Raw genomic sequence first — 19,816 nt, 5'->3', positions numbered from 1 at the left:
ACACCGACCCGAAGACCACCCTCAGAGGCACCCTGATCTACCGACCTCCGGGACCACGCACCCAATTCAGCGAGGACATCGCCGACTTCGTCAGCCCGCATGCCCTCCCCTCCGCTGACTACATCCTCCTGGGGGACCTCAACTTCCACCTGGAGAACAACAACGACCGCAACACCAGCACCCTGCTCGACAACCTCGCCAATCTTGGACTCAAGCAGCTGGTGTCCACCCCCACCCACCTCGCCGGACACACACTCGACGCAGTCTTCTCATCCAGCACAGACATCAACTTCAGCCACGCCACAGAGCTTCAATGGACGGACCACAGCTGCGTCCACTTCACCTTCAAAAGAACGACGACTCACCACCACCAGCAACAGGCTGCCCGCAGAAGCTGGAACAAGATCACAGCCGACCAGCTAGCCACCTCCCTGAGCCAGCACCCTCCTGCCAGCTCAGCGAACCCCAGCCAGGCCGCCGACAACCTCACGAAGTGGATCAGCAGCTGCGCGGACGAGCTCGCCCCACTGAGGACCCCGCCCAGCAGACCCGGCAGCAAGAAAGCCCCATGGTTCACCGACGAACTCAAGAGCTCCAAGAAGAACTGCCGAGCCCTCGAGAAAGTCTGGAGAAGGGAACCAACACCGGACAACAGGACCACCTTCAAGCTTGCCAGCCGGAAGCACCATCAGCTGATCCGCGCCGCCAAGAAAACTGCATTCAAGGACCGGCTGGACAACAACGCACACAACTGCAAGGAACTCTTCAACATCGTGAAAGAGCTTTCCAACCCCAGCGCAGGAAGCAACGACATCACCCCATCGCAAGACCTCTGCAACTCCCTCGCCTCATACTTCCACAACAAGATCGCGGACATACACAACAGCTTCAACAACCAACCAACGCACACCACGACCAAACAACCACCCCCCACCACCACCCTCCACGCCTGGACTCCGATCAGCACCGAAGACACCATCCGCACGATGAACTCCATCCACTCCGGATCGCCGACCGACCCCTGCCCTCACCACGTCTTCAACAAGGCCGACGCTGTCATCGCACCCCACCTGCGAGACATCATCAACACATCCTTCGACACCGCCACCTTCCCTGAGAGCTGGAAGCATGCCGAACTCAGCGCTCTACTCAAGAAACCCACAGCGGACCCCACCGAACTCAAGAATTACCGCCCCATCTCGCTCCTCCCGTTTCCAGCCAAAGTCATCGAGAAGACCGTCAACAAGCAGCTGGCCGCCTTCCTTGAGACGAATGGATCCCTCGACCCCTCACAGTCTGGCTTCCGAGCCAACCACAGCACCGAGACCGCCCTCATCGCCGCCACCGATGACATCCGAGCCCTGATGGACAACGGAGAAACAGCGGCTCTCATCCTCCTAGACCTCTCCGCGGCATTCGACACTGTCTGCCACCGCACCCTAGTACAGCGCCTCAGCAACGTCGGAATCCAGGAGAAGGCTCATCTCCTTCCTCGACGGAAGAACACAGAGAGTCCGCCTACCACCGTACAAGTCAGAGGCCACCGAAGTCATCTGCGGCGTCCCTCAAGGATCCTTGCTGAGCCCCACCCTCTTCAACGTCTACATGAGCCCCCTCGCGGCCATCGCATGCCAACACAACCTCAGCATAATCTCCTACGCCGACGACACCCAGCTGATCCTCTCCCTGACCAACGACCCCGCCGCCGCCAGAGCCAACCTGCACGAAGGGATGAAAGAGGTAGCCGAGTGGATGACGACCAGCCGCCTAAAACTGAACTCAGACAAGACGGAGGTCCTCATCCTGGGCTCTTCACCCTCCGCCTGGGACGACTCCTGGTGGCCTCCCGCCCTGGGCACCGCACCCAAACCGTCAGACCACGCACGCAACCTGGGCTTCATCCTGGACTCCTCCCTCTCCATGACCAGGCAAGTCAACAACGTCTCCTCGGCGTGCTTCAACATCCTACGCATGCTACGGAAGATCTTCTGGTGGATCCCCACCGAGACCAGGAAGACCGTCACCCAGGCCCTCGTCACTAGTCGACTGGACTACGGCAACGCCCTCTACGCCGGTACCACCGCCAAACTCCAGAAGAGACTCCAGCGGATCCAGACTCATCCTCGACATCCCACGAACCAGCCACATCTCCGGACATCTGAGAGACCTACATTGGCTCCCCGTCAACAAAAGAATCACCTTCCGCCTCCTCACCCACGCACACAAAGCCCTACACGACCAAGGCCCGAGCTACCTCAACAACCGAATCAACTTCTACGCTCCCAAACGCCACCTCCGATCAGCCAACCACGCCCTCGCCGCCGTCCCCCGCATACGAAGAGCGACTACAGGAGGAAGGTCCTTCTCCTACCTGGCCGCCAAGACCTGGAACTCCCTCCCGACCGACCTGCGCCTGACCCAAGACCACCTCTCCTTCAGGAAGAAGCTGAAGACCTGGCTGTTCGAGCAGTAGCGGCACCCCCCTCCCCCCCAGTGCCTTGAGACCCTACGGGTAAGTAGTGCGCTCTATAAATGTCTTTGATTGATTGATTGATGAAGACAGGTGGATAGAAGGGAATTATTAAAGTCAGCTCGGGCCACTTTAGCCCACTTAAGTCTGTGCCCCTGGGCTATAGGGATAACCAGTTCCTGAAAGAGGACATTAGACCCCACCAAATACGAAGACCACCCAAAGGCAGCCAAAAGGGGTGTGGTCACTCTGCTGACGCCGACTACTCTAAAATCAGTTATAGAAGCAAATAGACAGAGACAATGTAATCAATAACGGAACTAGCACCAGCCCCTATAAAGTTGGGATGCTCGGTTCATTAGGTGTATCCCACCTATTAAAAATGTACACAAGGGAGTGATTGATTAACAGGTGTAGGAAAGTGGGTTGCTGTTGCAGTGACCCCGCCCGCCCCTTTCTGCTTTTTTCCAGACTTCTGATTCACTTTGACTTGATTTGCCCTGGGTCCCTGCCAATCAGGTTCCCAGGGCCTGTGTTCTTTCCCAAAACTGTACCTTTGTACCCCCAATTAGCACCTCTCTGGCCACATGCAAGTCCCTGTAAGAGGTACCATGGGTACAAAGGGTACTGTGAGCATGGAAGGCCTCTAAGGGCTGCAGCACATATTGTGCCACCCTTAGAGGTCCTGTACCCTAACACACACTTCCATTGCTGGCAGCATGGTTTGCTGCAGAGAAAAGTAAAGAGTCATGTGTGCTATGCCTGCAACCCACTGCCTATGGTATAGGCAAGACACTCCTCTAGCTGGGTGCACTGTATCACTGGTGAGGCTCAAGTTGCATGAGCACTGTCCCCCTACAGTGTCTTAAGTCCATTCTTAGACCTTGTAAGTGCAGTAAAGCCATAAAGAGTATATGGTCTGGGAGTTTGTCATTATGAACTCCAAAGCATCATAATGGCTACACTGAAGACTGTGAAGTTTGGTATCAAACTTCTCAGCATAATAAACCCACACTAATGACACTGTGTGATTTATTATACCAAGCATTCAGAGGGCATCTTAGAGATGCCCCCAGAAAAATGTCCAGCCTCTGGTGGGTTCCCTTACTGGTAAACACCAGCCTGCCACCACGAGACATGTTTCTGGACCCCTGAGGTGGGAGCCTCCGCTCCCTGAGCCCAGAAACTAAGCCTTTCCTGGGTGGAGGTGGTCACACCTCCCCCAGGCAAGGAACAGCTATCTGTGGCAGGGCAGTTTCAAAGACCATGTTGCCTTTGTAACATGACCCTCAGCCTCTCCTGCTATCAGGAGCAGGCCCCCTTCCTATCTCCCCTCCTCTTTGGCAGGACGAGAGGCGGGAAAAATTAGAACAGACCAGTAGGTGTGCCCACCTGTGCCAACCCAACCCTCCGGTGGAGGAGAGGAGGTGAAGCCCACTATTCTGTGACCGCCATCTTGCAGATTACAGGCCCTCTCCAGTCAGTTTTGGGGATTGTGCCCACTCACCCATGTGGGGTGAGCCCACCAGGGGTGTAGTCACCCTAAGGTCAGTAGCTCATTGGCTACTGACCTCAAAACCCCTAAAACGCCCCTTAAATACAATATTTAGGGGGCAGCCTGAACCCAGAAGGCAGATTCCCGCAACCTATGAAGAAGAAGGATGAAAGAAGACGCCCAGCAGAGGAGACTGCAGAGAAGAACTGACTTGGCCCCAGTCCTACCAGCCCTTCTGCAGTTTCTAGAGATCCTGCGCCAAAAATCACCTTGTCCTGCAGCCAGCGACCTCCAGAACCCTTGAGAGGACTGACTACCTTCAACAAAGACCGGATCTCCTGTGAGCAGGAGCTCTGTTCAAAAGAAACACCAAAGACGCACTTCTTTGACACTCCGGAGGAGGTCTTCAAGTGGACTGATGAGACCGTGAGGGCGCACACGCCACCTGGGATGGAGTCGGACTCCTCAGTGAGCGAGGCGGCCCGGGGGGTCCTCGGAGACAGCAGCAGAGGGGCAATAGACGATCACGATCCCGGCGGTGCTCCTTGTCCTGCGGAGACTCCCCTCGGGGGACGGGGGGGCCTACTCCTGGGGGACAGACACTGGAACCTTAATGTTTGCAATTAATGTGGTGCTGCGGAGTTATTGGTCTGGTGAATGCTTTGCTGAATATTAGTAGGGGGAATGTTAACATGGTGGACATGGGCTGTAAGTTAGGGATCCATTGGTTGGGGGCGGTCCTTGTCACCCTGTCGGGGATTGAGAACTAGCCCTCCCGTGACAGATACTTCAGTGTTCTTGAGGTATGGGGTGGCGGGTTTGTTGGGGGGGGGGGGGGGTTTGTATAAGGTTGCAGTGTCACACTTCTGCTTGGGGTCCGAGGTTCTACACCCACACGCTGCCACAGACTGTGGTCCGATATACTAGACGATCCACCCCCATATGGCCAGTGTGCCCAATAGAGGTCAGGTAACCCAGGGTACTCTCCGCATTAAAAGCTGGAATGTGCGCGGGGCTCTAAACAAAATCAAACGTGGGGCTATATTTCACCAGGCAAAGCGGGCTAGGGCTGATGTAGGAGACTCACCTTATGGGTACGAAAGCCCTATGCTTGCAGAGGTATGGGTTTCAACAGGTCTTCCATGCCGGGTTTATGAAGGGGTTCAGGGGGGTAGCGATTCTAGTGCACTGCAGGGTCCCCTACACACATGTACAACAGTGGACTGACCCGCAGGGCCGTTACTTGTTTATCCGGGGCAAGATTGGGGAGGACCCTTTGGTATTGGGCTGTGTATATGCCCCCTTCCCTTACAGTGGTCACTCGTGGAGAGGTTGCTTACCATATGGGCCGATATACCTGATGTGCTATCTGTGGTGGGTGGGGACTGGAATGATGTTATGGACTTGGTTAGGGATAGGAGTAGGGCTGGGGGTGAGCCTGGGAGTGGACATCCCACGAAACTACACTTGCTAGTGACAGGCCTTGACTGGGTCGATGTATGGCGGCGCATGCACGGCGATAGCTGAGAGTACACATACCTCTCGGCGGTTCATGAGTCCTTCTCCAGGCTGAATTATCTCTTTGTTCCCCGGGTGGCGGTTGGTAGGTTGGCATCGGCTGAGATCCTGCCCCGCGGCCTTTCGGACCACTCCCCAGTGTCCCTGGAGCTCTATATGGGCAGGAGGCGACAACCATTTCGATGGCGCCTATCAGTGTGGCACTTACAGAATGACGACAACGGGACACACATGAGCGATGCTATTGCCCAATACCTCACCTTGAACGAGGGGTCTGTATCTAGCGCCGAGACTCTATGGGAGGCACTGAAGCCCACATTGCGGGGGGTGGACATATCATGGTGCGTGGCAGCCCACAGGAAGGGCAGGGAGGAATTGACTCTGGCGGAGGCGGACATAGAGGCACTAGAGCACCGCAGTCGGGAGAGAGGGGGGGGGGGGGAAGAAGCATGTGAGACAACTGCTCCTAGCTCAGCAATCATGCGCTGCGCTCCTGATGGACGAAGCTCGCCAAGTCTGGCTAGCGACGCGTAGCAGGATATGCCAATAGGGGGACAACTCCGGTAAGATGCTTCACAGACTTTGTCAGGGCACTCTTCATTCCCAGGCCTTCTGGACCACACTGGTACACCAATTACAGATCCTATTGCCATAGCGGAGAGCTTCGCTACATACTTCACGGACCTTTACGCCCCCACAAATGCTTATCGGCGTCCACTGTGGATAAATTCATAGCGGATCTGCCGCCCAAAACGGTATCGGATGAAGTGCGTGATCAGCTGGAGGCACCTCTGACGGCCGAGGAGCTGGGTACGGCCCTAGGTGAGCTTAATTCTGGGAAGGCGCCGGGACTCAATGGGTTTCCGAGTGAATTTTTTCGACGCTATAATCTACAACTGGCCCCTTATTATCGGGAGGTGGTGGAGGAAGCCTGCTCCCCCCGGACTGGAGACATGCAGAGGTGGTGGTGTTTCATAAACCCGGGCGGCCCCCGGGACAACATGCCTCGTATCGCCCCATCTCTCTTAAACGTGGAGGCCAAAATTCTGGCCAAAGCATTGGCCAACCGCCTCCTACCCCACGTCTCAGTGCTTCTACACCCCGACCAGGCAGGGTTCATGCCCCAAAGAGCGACCAAGCATAACATACGGCGGGCACAGGTGGCGGCTATCCAGCAGACCAGGGAATCTGCGGCGCTACTCTTAGCAGATATGGACTGGGTGTTCGATTCCCTGAGTTGGGTATATCTCTTTGCATTGTTGCACAGACTGAATTTTGGCCCGCGGTTCCTTTCATATCTGCGACTCCTGTACACGGATTTGTCGGCGTCGGTGCAAGTGGCAGGGGCTGTCTCTCCCCCCTTCCCTTTTGGTCTAGGCACATGCCAGGGGTGCCCCCTGTCTCCGTACCTATTCCCCCTGGCCATGGAATTGTTGGCGGCGTGGGTGCGCATCAATGCACAGATCCAGGGATTTGAGTGGGCTCCAGGCCTGTCCGACAGGATAGCGCTGTACGCGGACGATGTCATGCAGATATTTGGGGAGTCATCGGGTCTCTATATGAATCCCCGCAAATCCACACTCTGGGCTCTGGGGGACCGGGAGAGATTTGGCACATGGGCATCTACGGTTCAGTTGGCGGTGGGAGGCCTGAAATACTTAGGGGTGTTTGTATCGGACGTACCGGCACTTTCCTGGGAGCGGAACTTGGTCCCAGTATGGGAGCATGTCCGGGCAGATCCTAAGTCCTGGTCGCGCATGCCATTGACATTGTATGGCAGATCAGCCATATTCAAGATGGCGGCGCTTCCTCGACTGCTCTATCAACTTCAGAATCACCAGTACCCGATCCCGCCCGGATGGTTCTGACTGGTGAATTCTGCGCTTGGGCAATTTCTATGGGAAGGGGGAAAGGTGCGTGTAGCGTTGCGAACTTGCTCCCTGTCCACCTACTGTGGAGGGCTCGCGTCCCCTGAAATACTCTTGTTCTACCAAGCCTCACATCTCTTGGTTCTTAACGAGTGGTGGTATGGCGACAGGGGAGACCCGGCATATGCCCTGGAACGGTGGCTTATGCGGCCTCACATGTTGCATACAATTCTTTATGCTGTTGCGGGGCGCGTCGCCATCGGCCACACAAGTGGTATTCCTGATTTGGAGGCAGGCGTAAAGACGTATGGGGTGGTGGAATACCCTGACTCGAGAGACTCCTCTTTGGAATAATGGACGCTTGCCCCAATTGGCTGCCCTGTGGGGCTTCCGGGGATGGGATGATATTGGGGTTTCGACCCTGGGGGATGTTATGAGGGGCACAGCGCTTAAGTCTTTCCAGGATCTACAGAAGGAATTTTGTATGCCACTGACACAATTCTATCGATACTTACAATTTCGCCATGCCCTGTCCCCTAGCTTGGAAGGGCTGGAGTCCCTACCGGACTTCAATCCGCTGGAAGCGAAAGTGTTTATGGGAGACCTGGAGACAAGGAAGATCTCGCGGATCTACCAATCCCTAGTTACTCATTGCTCCTCTACGCTTCAGAGGCTTCGGGGGGACTGGGAGGAGGATGTGAGCGAACTGGAAGAAGAGGACTGGAGGGAGGCCCTGGCAGCCCCGCGGGGAGCAGCCATAGCGATGCGCCTTCGCCTTGTCCAGTTTAAGTATCTGCACAGGGTCTATTTTACAAGATCTCGACTGTGGCGAGCGGGTTTGATTGCTTCCCCGGAGTGTCTTTGGTGTGGTCGGGAGGAGGGCACGTTCCTACACACTGTCTGGCAGTGCCTTTCCCGTGATCATTTTTGGAGAAGGGTGTTTTCCTGCCTCTCGGAGGTCTTGGGGAGGGGGCTCCCACGTATGCCGCGACTGGCCCTGCTGCACGTGATGGAGCGAATGGGGGGTAACGTATACAAGCGGCATCTCATGCAGCTAGGCCTCACTTTGGCGAAGCGAGATATTGCCAGGGAGTGGAAGGCGCTGCGGGCCCCCTCAGTGCCCGCCTGGAAGAATGATTTAGATTTTTGTATGGGACTAGAACAGCCTATTTTTGTTGCCAGGGGATGCCCACATAAACACTACAAAATATGGAAAAGATGGGCGGATTACCGGGGTCTGTGGCTGGAGCCCCCAGCAGTTGTAGAGGCTCATGCGTTGGGATAACTTCAGGTATATGGGGGGGTCTGCGGAGTTGTTGGAGTGGGGATGGGGGCTGGAGGGGTGTGTGCTCTCATGCTGGAATTGCGTTTTTCTTTATGAAGGCTGTGGACAGGACTATGCGGACACGGTGCGACTTCGGGGGGAGGGGCGAGGGAGGGAGGGAGTTGGGGTGGGGGTTCTCTAATATTTGGTATGCTTTTGTTCTGCATTCTGATGCCAATTACAAAAAGTCGATTGCTCTCATGGTACTATCTGGCTTGATTCTGCAGATGCCTATGCCTATATGTGCAAATTGACTAATAAAATATGTTTAAAAAAAAAAAACACCAAAGAAAGACTCTGAGCCTGCTGAGGACGAACCTGACGCCTGGACCACCACTGCCCCCAGCGCTCCAGAGTCTGAGTCCACAGTGGGTGGATCCTGCCCAGACTTGCCGACGTCACCTGCAGCCTCTGCATGGAGACCACCCTAACCGCGAGTGACACGGTAAGGTGAAATCTGACCTCAAAAGGCACCTCTGCATCCGACCGCCCTGGAGAAGAGGACCTGAGGTACACCTACGTCCCCGAGCACTCCAGCTTACCTGCCCAGCTGTTGGTTCCTCCCGGAAGACTTCCTGGACCGAGCCTGCAGCCAAAATCCAAAACAGGCAACTCCCATTGAAAACAACTGGGCACCCGATGCCAAATTGGCACTCTGCACCCGGCAGCCCCTGTGCCGCTGTGGGTGCATCTTGTGTGCTGACTCGGATCCCCCTTTGCCCTGAGCTAAACCCTAGGAGCTTTGCTCCCACAACCAGGTGGCGTGCCCGTGAGCAGCCACCAACCAGAAGGCCTCCCATCCCCTATTGGATAACATTGGGCCTCAGCACTCTGCATCTGGCCGCCCTAGTGCTGCTGAGGGTTTTCTTTGAGTGCATCCTTGACCCTGGGGGAACCCTGGTTCTAACCCCAGAAATCCAACTCCCAAGACCGAGTACTCACCTTAAAACCGATAACCTGATTTTCTCCCATAGGACTGCATTGACTGCTTTTTTGTGAAAAAGTTCAAAGTGTGATGTTGGAAATTGTATGGGAACCTAAGAAACTGTTTTCAGAAAAAGTGGCTTACTTACCTTTTATGCAGGAAGTGTCCCAGTTTGATATCTAGGCATATTACATTGAGTAGAAAAAGTAATCTGAAAAGTAATCTAAAAAGTAATCGCAAAGTAATTAGAGTAACTGAAAAGTAATTGCAACAGTTTCAAACCCCTGTAACTAAGCCAGCTGCATTCTACTATATTATACCAGAAAAGTACTATTTGTTTTATCTGCAGCAATATAATACAACGAAGAAATATTTGTATACAATATAATTGGTCAGAGTTAAGTCTTTGAGTGTGTGAAAGCAGATTTTTGCCTTTGTGTGTGCAATAAATGCTTAACGCTGCCCTCTGATAAAGCTTTACTGCTCGCCCACACTACCACAAAGAGAGAGTAAGGTATTATCTACCTTTACCTCTGTAAACCTTTGAGGAGCCACTGGACTCTGTGCACACAATACCTTACTTTGGTATAGTATATACAGAGCCAGCTTCCTTCAAGATGGTATTAGGTCACTCTTAACATCAGGCCCCCCGTGGGTGATAAACGTTGACAACTAGGACCCTCACCTGATGTGCAAAAGACAGAAGCATGCCCAGAATAAAATGTGAAGGAGAGTCAATTTTCTCCATTTTACAATTGAGGTCTAACTTGATAAAGGTGGCTAGCCCTCCCTCACCACTCCCATGAGGGGAAGGCAAGGCAGAAAAGACAAAGGAGGCATAGCCATCTAAAACCAGGGAAAACCCAAAAAGCCATGTCTCTTGTAAGCAGAACCGAAGAACAACCATCATCGGCAGATCCTTCTCCCACTTCGCCGCCAAGACCTGGAACACCCTCCCCATCCACCTGCGACAGACTCAGGATCTACTGGCCTTCAGGAGACTTCTCAAGACCTGGCTATTCGAGCAGTAGTAGCACCCCCCCAGCGCCTTGAGACCCTCGCGGGTATGTAGTGCGCTTTATAAATATATTGATTGATTGATTGATTGATAATGTCGGCTGGACATAGGAAATCGTACACTTTGTCCGCCAGCTTCCCTTTAATCCTTTGCGATGTTCCAACTTCAGGGTTTTGGGGTATAGCGGGGGGACATGGAGTGGCCACAGAGGGGGGTGGGGCATGGGATTACTTGGGCCAGAACCAAGCAGGCCTGTGCATCCAACCCGGAGGGGGATCAAAGAGGTTGTTCAGAGTTAAACTGGGGGCCTGGGTAGGCAAAGAAACACAGTTGACCCGAGAACCCTGTACCATAGATCCCAACAAGCCTCTCCCACCATACATCCATTCAGTGGAAGGTGAACAGGGTTTGTAAAAGTTACCCACGGGAAGTAGAAGAACATTCCCTTCTCGCTCACACCACTGTAAGTGTTTATGTAAAATGTCACCTACCTGCAAGCTATTAGAGAAACTAATTACATTTAGGGCTCCCGGTTTTATGGCATGTTTTTGTGCCTTTTCCGTCTGTATTTATTCATATTTATTTGGGGTTTTGTGGAAAAAGTAAGCTGAAATTAGTATATTTCCACAGTTATTTAACTGATAAATATGCATTCATGTTTGAATGCCTGCCAGGTTTCAGTACTGTGAACACCCGCAGAAGATAAATCAGTACACTTATATGAAATTATGCAAATTTCAGTGTCAACCTTGTGCATATCTACTGCTGTTGAATCCTCTTTACTATAATCCCTTTTTTTTTTTTAACCCCCTTATCTATCAACCCATACATCTTTTGGCCTGTCAGACAGTATTCAGGATTACTCAAAATACAACCCAATTTCAGTTTTTATCCACATTTAAAAAAAAAGGACAGACAAGAAAATGAATGTTTTCTGTCTGTATTTATCTGTAAAAATCAGTAAAACGGAAAACCGGGACCCTTAATTCCGATGCAGTCGCCTGCTACGGTTTTAGGAGTGTCCCAATCAACTCAGCCTCAGGACCATGATTATATCCCCTGCAAATCTGGTTAATCTTGGTCTCTTTAGAGAGCCAATACAGGACTTGATTTGTTTAGTGCTTTTGGCGGGAAGGCTGAATGTGTTGTGTTTGTTTAACATGGAGGCACTTTACAACCAATCTTGTGCGAGTCTTTCTTTGGCCCTACCACCGTTTCTGTTTTTGTGCTGTCAGCTCCTTGTGTCTTATTGGTGTGGCGTTGAGTCTTGGTTCCATAGTTGTCCAGGAGGGCTTTGAGAGCCTCCATATTCAGGCTGAAAGTGAGGGGAAGGGTGTAGATTCTTGGGGTGCTCCAGATGCATTGGTGGCTGCTGGGAACTGAGCAGCAATGGCAGGTGATGACTCGTTTTCCTTTCCGAGTACAGTCCGGTATGTAATCGGTTATGAGTCAGGTCGAGGTTGCACTTTCTTCAGCTGCAGGATGATTTGTTCATCTTCATTGTATTGGGCAAGATGCCTTGAGCGAACGAAGCATTGGCTAATTTGACGACGGTTGTGTGTGCTTTTCACAGTGGCGTTCAGACACGTGTTCCTCCTATTCAGTGGCTTTGCAGGTAGGTAATCTGCAAGGTGTGTTTGTGCCAGTGTTTTCTAGTCGGTCGACATCGGTATGGTCCTTGTAGTGGTGGTAGGCTGTGCTGTAAGTTGTGATACTGGCAGTGTGTTTATATTAGGAGGCACAAGACTGCCTATACCTCTTTGGAGAGACTGTACCCAGTAAAAGTTCATTCAGTCCCCTTAACTGGTGTTCTTGTCTTCTTCAAAACTTGGTCATTCTAATACCTTGCCTGTAATGGATGTCAGTGGAGAAGGGGGTCGGAGGGTGTGGTTCATGGTGGACTGGTGTATGGTATGGTTTTGCTTTCCATGTGTGTGCTGTATCCATGCCTACACACACACCCTTCCTGTTTCCTAAAACGTGTGTACCTGCTGGGTGGGAGAGATTTCTAGTCCATTCCCTTTGTCTGATATAGGTCCCTCCTGCACTTGATTAAACTTGCCCATCCGCCATTGCTCTGTTTGGGTCATCTCATTGACCAACTGTTGGTCTCCGTCTGAGATCCATAGAAGTAACACCTGGACCAGTCAGAAGTCCAAGTTCAGAAGCCTTTGAATTCTGGCTAGCATTGTGTACACTAGGTCCCTCCAGAATTGGAGGAGCACAGCAACCTATGCATAAAGCAAATCTTCTAGATGGCCCTGGTGTCCTTCCTGGCTACTAGAAAGGTATAGGTCTCTCCACCAATATTAGGTTGGTTCTTTCATCTGGACATTGAGAAGGATTACACGTCAACACAGGAGTAGAGAACACACCTGCTGGATCTTCTGCTGGCTTGCTAGACCCTCCCCAGAATAGACCTATTAAGACTTCTTGCTGTTGGATCTATGGAGAGGCAGAGAGTTTCCCTTTCTGCCATCGTACTGAACTTTGATTGCCAGGAGGAGTTGACCTGACAAGAAGTGCTGCATTAGCCCCAATGATTGAAAAATATGAGTGAGAAAAGCTCGGCAGGGCTTGCCCTGGAGCTTAAAGGTTGTCATGGTACAGCAGTTCTGGGGGTAACCAAGTATCAAGAAACCCATCAGCTTTGTTGGAACAGTGCTCCTTTTACGTCAAGCATTGAGATAGTGAGCCTGCCTCCTCCCCAATCTATCCTGTGCTTTAGGGCCGCTTGGTCGTTCTGGGTCTGGAGACCAGGAGCACACCAGTGTACACAGAAGGACCAGGAGCCAGTTAGCAGAGCCATATTTCGTGCCAGGTGTGTAAGGCCGACTGGAGGGAGGTCACGCTGATTCCTGAACCATTGGTCTTACATTTTATACCAGTGTTCCCTCCCTCCAGTCCCAGAAGCACCAGCAGGCCGCCAGCCTTCACATCCCTCCCTGGCATGGAGTATGCTTCTGCTGGCTGGAGGGAGGTCACGCTGATTCCCAAACCATTGGTTTTACATTTTATACCAGTGTTCTCTCCCTCCAGCCCCAGAAGGACCAGCAGGCCGCCAGCCTTCACATCCCTGGCGTGGAGTATGCTTCTGCTGGCTGGAGGGAGATCACGCTGATACCCGAACAATTGGTCTTTTTATACCTTGTTCCCTCCCTCCAGCCCCAGAAGGACCAGCAGGCCGCCAGCCTTCACATCCCCGGCATTAGGTCCGCCAGCCTTCACATCCCCGGCATTAGGTCTGCCAGCCTTCACATCCCCGGCATGGAGTATGCTTCTGCTGGCTGAAGGGAGGTCATGCTGATTCCCAAATCATTGGTCTTACATTTTATACCAGTGTTCCCTCCCTCCAGTCCCAGAAGGACCAGCAGGCCGCCAGCCTTCACATCCCCGGCATGGAGTGTGGCTCTGCTGGCTGGAGGGAGGTCATGCTGATTCCCAAACCATTGGTCTTTTTATTCCAGTGTTCCCTCCCTCCAGCCCCAGAAGGACCAGCAGGCCGCCAGCCTTCACATCCCCGGCATTAGGTCTGCCAGCCTTCACATCTCCGGCATGGAGTATGCTTCTGCTGGCTGGTCACGCTGATTCCCAAACCATTGGTCTTACATTTTATACCAGTGTTCCCTCCCTCCAGTCCCAGAAGGACCAGCAGGCCGCCAGCCTTCACATCCCTCCCTGGCATGGAGTATGCTTCTGCTGGCCGGAGGGAGGTCACGCTGATTCCCAAACCATTGGTTTTACATTTTATACCAGTGTTCTCTCCCTCCAGCCCCAGAAGGACCAGCAGGCCGCCAGCCTTCACATCTCTGCCGTGGAGTATGCTTCTGCTGGCTGGAGGGAGATCACGCTGATACCCGAACAATTGGCTGATGAAGAAAAAGGCTGTTTACCTTAACTAAGCAAGTACTGACTCACTAGTTTGTGCTGTCCTGTCTAAAGCAGGACTACCTGCTGGGTTCTGAATTGGTAGTTGGACCTGAGTTACTCTAATTTTTAGCTCTACTGACAGAACACTGGACATTGAGTTAACTGGACTTCCTCATCAGAATCTCTGGGATCAGCAGGGACTTTGTGTTACATGCTTGGGTTTTCATTTATGCTTTTTAAAAGGTCTGCATTTTTGGGATTGCACCCTTTATTTTGGTTGTTCGTGTTAGGTCTGGCATTTGCAAAGACCTTTTATTTGACTAAAGTTATACATAGAATATACTTCGAGGGATTTCCAGCCCCCCTCTTTTTCCATCCTCTTTAACCTCTACATGCGTCCGCTTGCGGACCTTGTGGTAAAGCATGGAGTGCAGACGGGGCCATATGCAGATGACACGCAGCTGATCATTACCTTGGCCAGGACAACGGCCAAGCAGCAGAGGACTTCAGGCTATGCCTGCTCGACCTGGCTAACTGGATGACCAATAGCTGCCTTAGATTAAAAGCCAGCAAAACTGACATTTTAGTTGTAGGCAAACAACCATCCATCTGGTCCTCGAGCTGGTGGCCCAGAGAGCTGGGATCTCCCCCAACTCCAAGCTGCAAAGTTAAAAACCTGAGAGTCTGGCTTGACTCTACTTTATCCCTCACAGACCAAATCTCCACCCTCACAGGTTCATGCGTCGGGACCCTAACAATGATCAGCAAGATCCTCTGCCTTATTCCAGACTGTGCAAATAAGACAGCAGTCCAGGCCCTTGCGACTTCTAGATTAGATTATTGAAACGTCCTGTACCTGGGGCGTCCAGGAAGAGTATACACAAGTTACAGCGGGTACAAAAAGCAGCAGCTCATGTGCTGCTGAATAGCCCTAAATTTGCCCCCACGGGACCGGCCTTGGAAACTCTCCATTGGCTACCCGTGGAGGAAAGGATATCCTTTAAAGCCCTATGTTATGCTCATAAAATAATGCTGGGCAAAGGCCGGCACTACCTGCTCCCGATGATCCAACATTACCATCCTGGGCACTGCCTGAGATCAGCTGGCTTTGGATTGGTTAAGGTCTCCTCATACAACAGAAAACGCTTTGGCGGTGCCTCCTTCAGGTTTTTTGGCTGCCAAACAATGGAATTCTCTCCCTGTAGATCTCAGATTAGAGCCTTCTGAAGTGGCCTTCCGCAAACGCCTCAAAACCTGGCTATTTCAGAAACGACTTAACCAACGGTAGACTCAGCCCAGCTGCCCAGTCTCTCTTACTCTGGCTCAGTCGGTTTCTAGCGCGGGGACATTCCGAATTGGAGTAACCAGGCGCTTTATAGGCTGCAAATAATAATTCGTTTTTTGTTGTCATTTTCATTTTCCTTCCGCCCATCACAGTGTCGTAGGGTGGTGGTTCAGTCCACTTTAGCCACTGTCTCTCCTAGCTACCAGTGACTGCATTCCTCTCTTCTACGAGGAACATATCTTCACACAATGTAGCTCTTTTCACTGTCCAGGACAGCTATGTCAATGTGTGCTTTTTGAAACAAAAAAATATTTTTGTTGAGTTAGCCAGTGCTTCTTTCAAAATGGCGATGTTCTGTCAGTTCCCATCCAACAATGACGTTTTGCAAAAAAAGCAAAGACAAAAGGCTGACCGCCAACACCACAGCTTTTGACTTTGCTGTTGGTTGTTTTAGAAGTGCCACTATTTATTCCACTCTTGTTAACAGAGCACTCCGCAAGTTTAGTGCAGGGCCAGAGTTGGGTCCGCGAGTCCCTTGTCCACCTTTCACTTGCATTTGTAGACGTTTAGCTCCTACTAAGAACAAGACAACTGAGCCCTTTAGAAGAATCTTGAGTTAGCCCGCCTGTGTTAACATTCGCGACTGGGCAGAGCCATCAGAAACAATGCGATTGCGCAAGGCTGTGACATTTTCGACGCAAATGTGAAATAGCCACACATGCTCCTTATTCTATCAACTGATGTCTATTTTGTTCTCGATAAAATGGATCAAAGGTTAATGAACTTGTGGCACGCTAGGTGCAGTCCTGCCCCAAGCACTTGATTTGAAGGTTAGCTGGTAACCTTCGGCTGCTGTGTATTGAAATCGTCAATTTAAATAGGTTACATCGATGCCCAGGTAGTGGAAACCTCTCCCGTTGATGGCCCTGGTATATGGCTTGTGTCTGCTGCACGAAGTAAAATCCTGAAACCTAAATGTAATTAATGCAGTGAAGGTAGAATGATTCCTCCTTTGGCATTTTTTTCTATTAATTGAAATGTATCTTCACCTCACTGGCACCGGTGTGAAAGGTGAAGTTATTTTAACAGGGCAATCACAGATACGTTGCATTTCTTTTTAAGGTCTTATGCCTTGAATTGTTTAGGTCATTCTAGTGATAGTAAGAAAAATGAAGTGCACTCACCACAAGGTGTGAGCCCGTTCAGAAAGTTAGTGTTATTTTAACTTAATCTGACCTATTTATTTACTCACTAAATCTAGTTCTTTTTCTAATGTGAAGCACTGACTGGACCACCTTCACCTTCTAGCCTGCCCTGCCCACCCTCTACTCTGCTAGAGTTGGGTGCCTAAACAGAGAGACGCTTGGCCAATCTCTTGGAGTAGAGCCGTATGGCCCTTGGGCATCAGTGGTAAAGGACATGATCCACGCCCCGTAGGGTTCAGTAACCTTTGACAGCCACAAGACCCCAGAAAAAGGCCTCCTACGAGCACCCTCATGCCCCACTAGGTGCTGCTTGGGATCCCTCCAGACTATCGTCCTTTGTGGATCACTGGCTTACCAGGTGTCTTCTCTTCTGCCTGGCTTTACTTTTGCTTTCCAAATTTGTCGTTAAGATCCTCCTGCTCACATTTCTCTCTCCTAAGTGTCTCACTGCGCCAAGCTGCAGGGTAATACTATCTGTACAGTAATAAGTAGCCACCCTGCGCTTTACTTTTTCTGAATCGCTGAACTGTAGCCTGGGTCTCTGACACTAAATGAATAATCAGTAATGCCTCATGATTATAACCTCATGTCTTCCTTCTCTTGCTTATTCATGGTTCAGTGGAGAGTGGCGAATGTGTCCATTCGGTTCACCTTAGGGCTGTAACACCACTCTTGTGGTACTCCGGTCAAAATATCTGCGCAGACCTTCACCTCTTTTTCCCATATCTGAGTGTTTCTGAAAGAGGTGCAGGACTATGCTGTGATTTAAAAAAATCTGTTTGTGAGTTTGTCAGATTAGTATAAATCATTTGCCCATCCTGTCATACAGGCTCCAGCCAAACAGAAGCCCATTTGGTTGTAGCCATTTATCCATCCCTCTGTCTTTCTGATCCAGTCTCTCTCTTTACCTGATACCTATCAGTACCTGTCTGTGAGGTGGACTGCTCTTCTGTGGTGGATTGGAGACGTGTAACGCACAGTAAATCAGAGACTCTAGTAATCTCAGGATGTTGTAATGTGTGGTGTGTTGGATATTGGTAAGCAACAAAATGTGGGTCCGGTGAAAAATTGCTTTTAGGAAACGGGATATGATTTACAAAGACGAGGCTGAGACTACTGAATGATACCTATCACTGTTTGTAAATTATGATTCCCTGGTGCAACGATCCGGAAAACCAGCCTCCTAGCTTCCCATATGGGAATACATTCCCACAAAACAATCAGGAAAAAGGATCGGCTCTCAAAATATATTTGATTCATTATAAAAAATATGCAATTAGAGAATATTATCATATATGGCACAGACTCTGTTTCCAGTTTTCATCAAAATGTCATTTGTCTCCTTTTCTTTTTTTTAAAATCCCATGTAGCCAACGCCCTTGAATGAGACTTCTTCAGGGCTGTAGCAATACAAACTTTTATAAAAACACAATTTTAAAATCATGTCACACCATACTACATCATCGTAGACATTCATAATCACAAAACTCATTTAGAAAGCGCCATATGAACATGGCATTGGTCTGCAGTAGAAGGTGACTTGGTCTGCAGGTGATGGTGTCAAGATCTGTTCTGGGCAAAGTATTGTGAGGTGGAGATTTGTGTGATTGTGAGATAGGGAATGCACAGTAGTGGATTGATTTGCTGAGACTGTAGTATTCTGAGGTTTGGGATAATGCTGATGCTCTCTGATTCCTCTGTTCTCTCTTTTAGTTTGGACCAATGTGGAGCCACGATCTGTCGCCATCTATCCTTGGCACTCGCTAGTCCCGTTCCTGGCCCCAAGTCAACCTGATTCATCTGTCCAGCCCAACGAAGGCCACCAGCCTGTGAGCCGACCGGCCTCATCTACGCATGCCAAAGGTAAAGGGGCTAGATCGCAGGATGGGATTGGGAGTGTGCGGGCCTCGTCCATGCACACCAAAGAAAAGTAAGTTGGTGAGATCACAGGGATCCCCTCTTCGATGTCAATGTATGTTGCAACTACTTCAGGGTCCAGGCAATGGGAGCTTCTCACACACTTGGGAAAGATAAGAGAGGTGAGATTAGTGCCTCGTCTGTGCAGGGCAAAGAAATGAGAGGTGATGCATTGGGGACTGGGAGCATTGAAGCCTAGTCCTATGGACGGCTGCACTTCAAGGGTGTCAGTGACGATACTGATGGTGTCTGTTGAAATATTGAAGTCTGATGTAGAAATACTGAATTGTGACAAGATTACGCATTACCCTGGCTGCATCATGTGGAGACTCACACTGAAGGGTGGCTGGGTAACATGTGATGCTGGCCCCATCGAAAGAGTGACGAGGTGATGCATGACTCTTGATGTGTGAAAAGAAGTAAAGACCATGACTGTGTCATTGGGTGACAGGCATCTTCTTGTTATTTCTTTTCATTTGACCTTGTAGAGCCCTCTGAGTCGGCTGCTGTTGCTTGTGAATCTCCTTGTGTATCAGGGAGTGAGCCAGCGAGACTTGGCTCTGTACATCCTGAGAGTCCAGTGTCTGAGCAGCAGTCTGCGGTGGGCCCCAGTAAATCCTCACATCATGATGATGACGTCCATGGGCCAGTGGTAGAGACACGTGTTGACAGCGAGACGGAAAGTGACCATGATGATGCGTAAGTACCACTGTTTAGGGGTACTGTATGTGTATGACCTGCGAGGTGGGCCTGCTACTCCCCACCAATGGACTAGGCTGCCTGGGTGAAATGTCAGCAACATTAGGGTCTGGGCGTAGCTTTATATCCTTATCCAATGAGCTACTGAGTTCTGAATGAGGGTTAGTTCCCTTGGTTGGCTTTCAGTTCACTTTGGAGAGTGAGAATCATGTAAGGGGCTAA

General features: G+C 50.9%; 1 protein-coding gene across 1 annotated transcript in view; it reads left to right on the top strand.

Annotated features, from left to right (window-relative positions):
* The window catches only part of CIC (capicua transcriptional repressor), a 786,494-nt gene that overhangs the window by 287,337 nt on the left and 479,341 nt on the right, over positions 1–19,816 (top strand). The window contains exons 3-4 of the mRNA XM_085615585.1: positions 18,692–18,841; positions 19,384–19,594. Coding sequence (XP_085471711.1) covers positions 18,692–18,841; positions 19,384–19,594 — 361 coding nt within the window. The remainder of the gene's footprint in view (positions 1–18,691; positions 18,842–19,383; positions 19,595–19,816) is intronic.

The sequence above is a fragment of the Triturus cristatus genome, chromosome 7 (assembly GCF_964204655.1).
Source record: "Triturus cristatus chromosome 7, aTriCri1.1, whole genome shotgun sequence".
Classification (NCBI taxonomy): Eukaryota; Metazoa; Chordata; class Amphibia; order Caudata; family Salamandridae; genus Triturus; species Triturus cristatus.
This window is presented reverse-complemented; position numbering and strand designations above follow the sequence as displayed.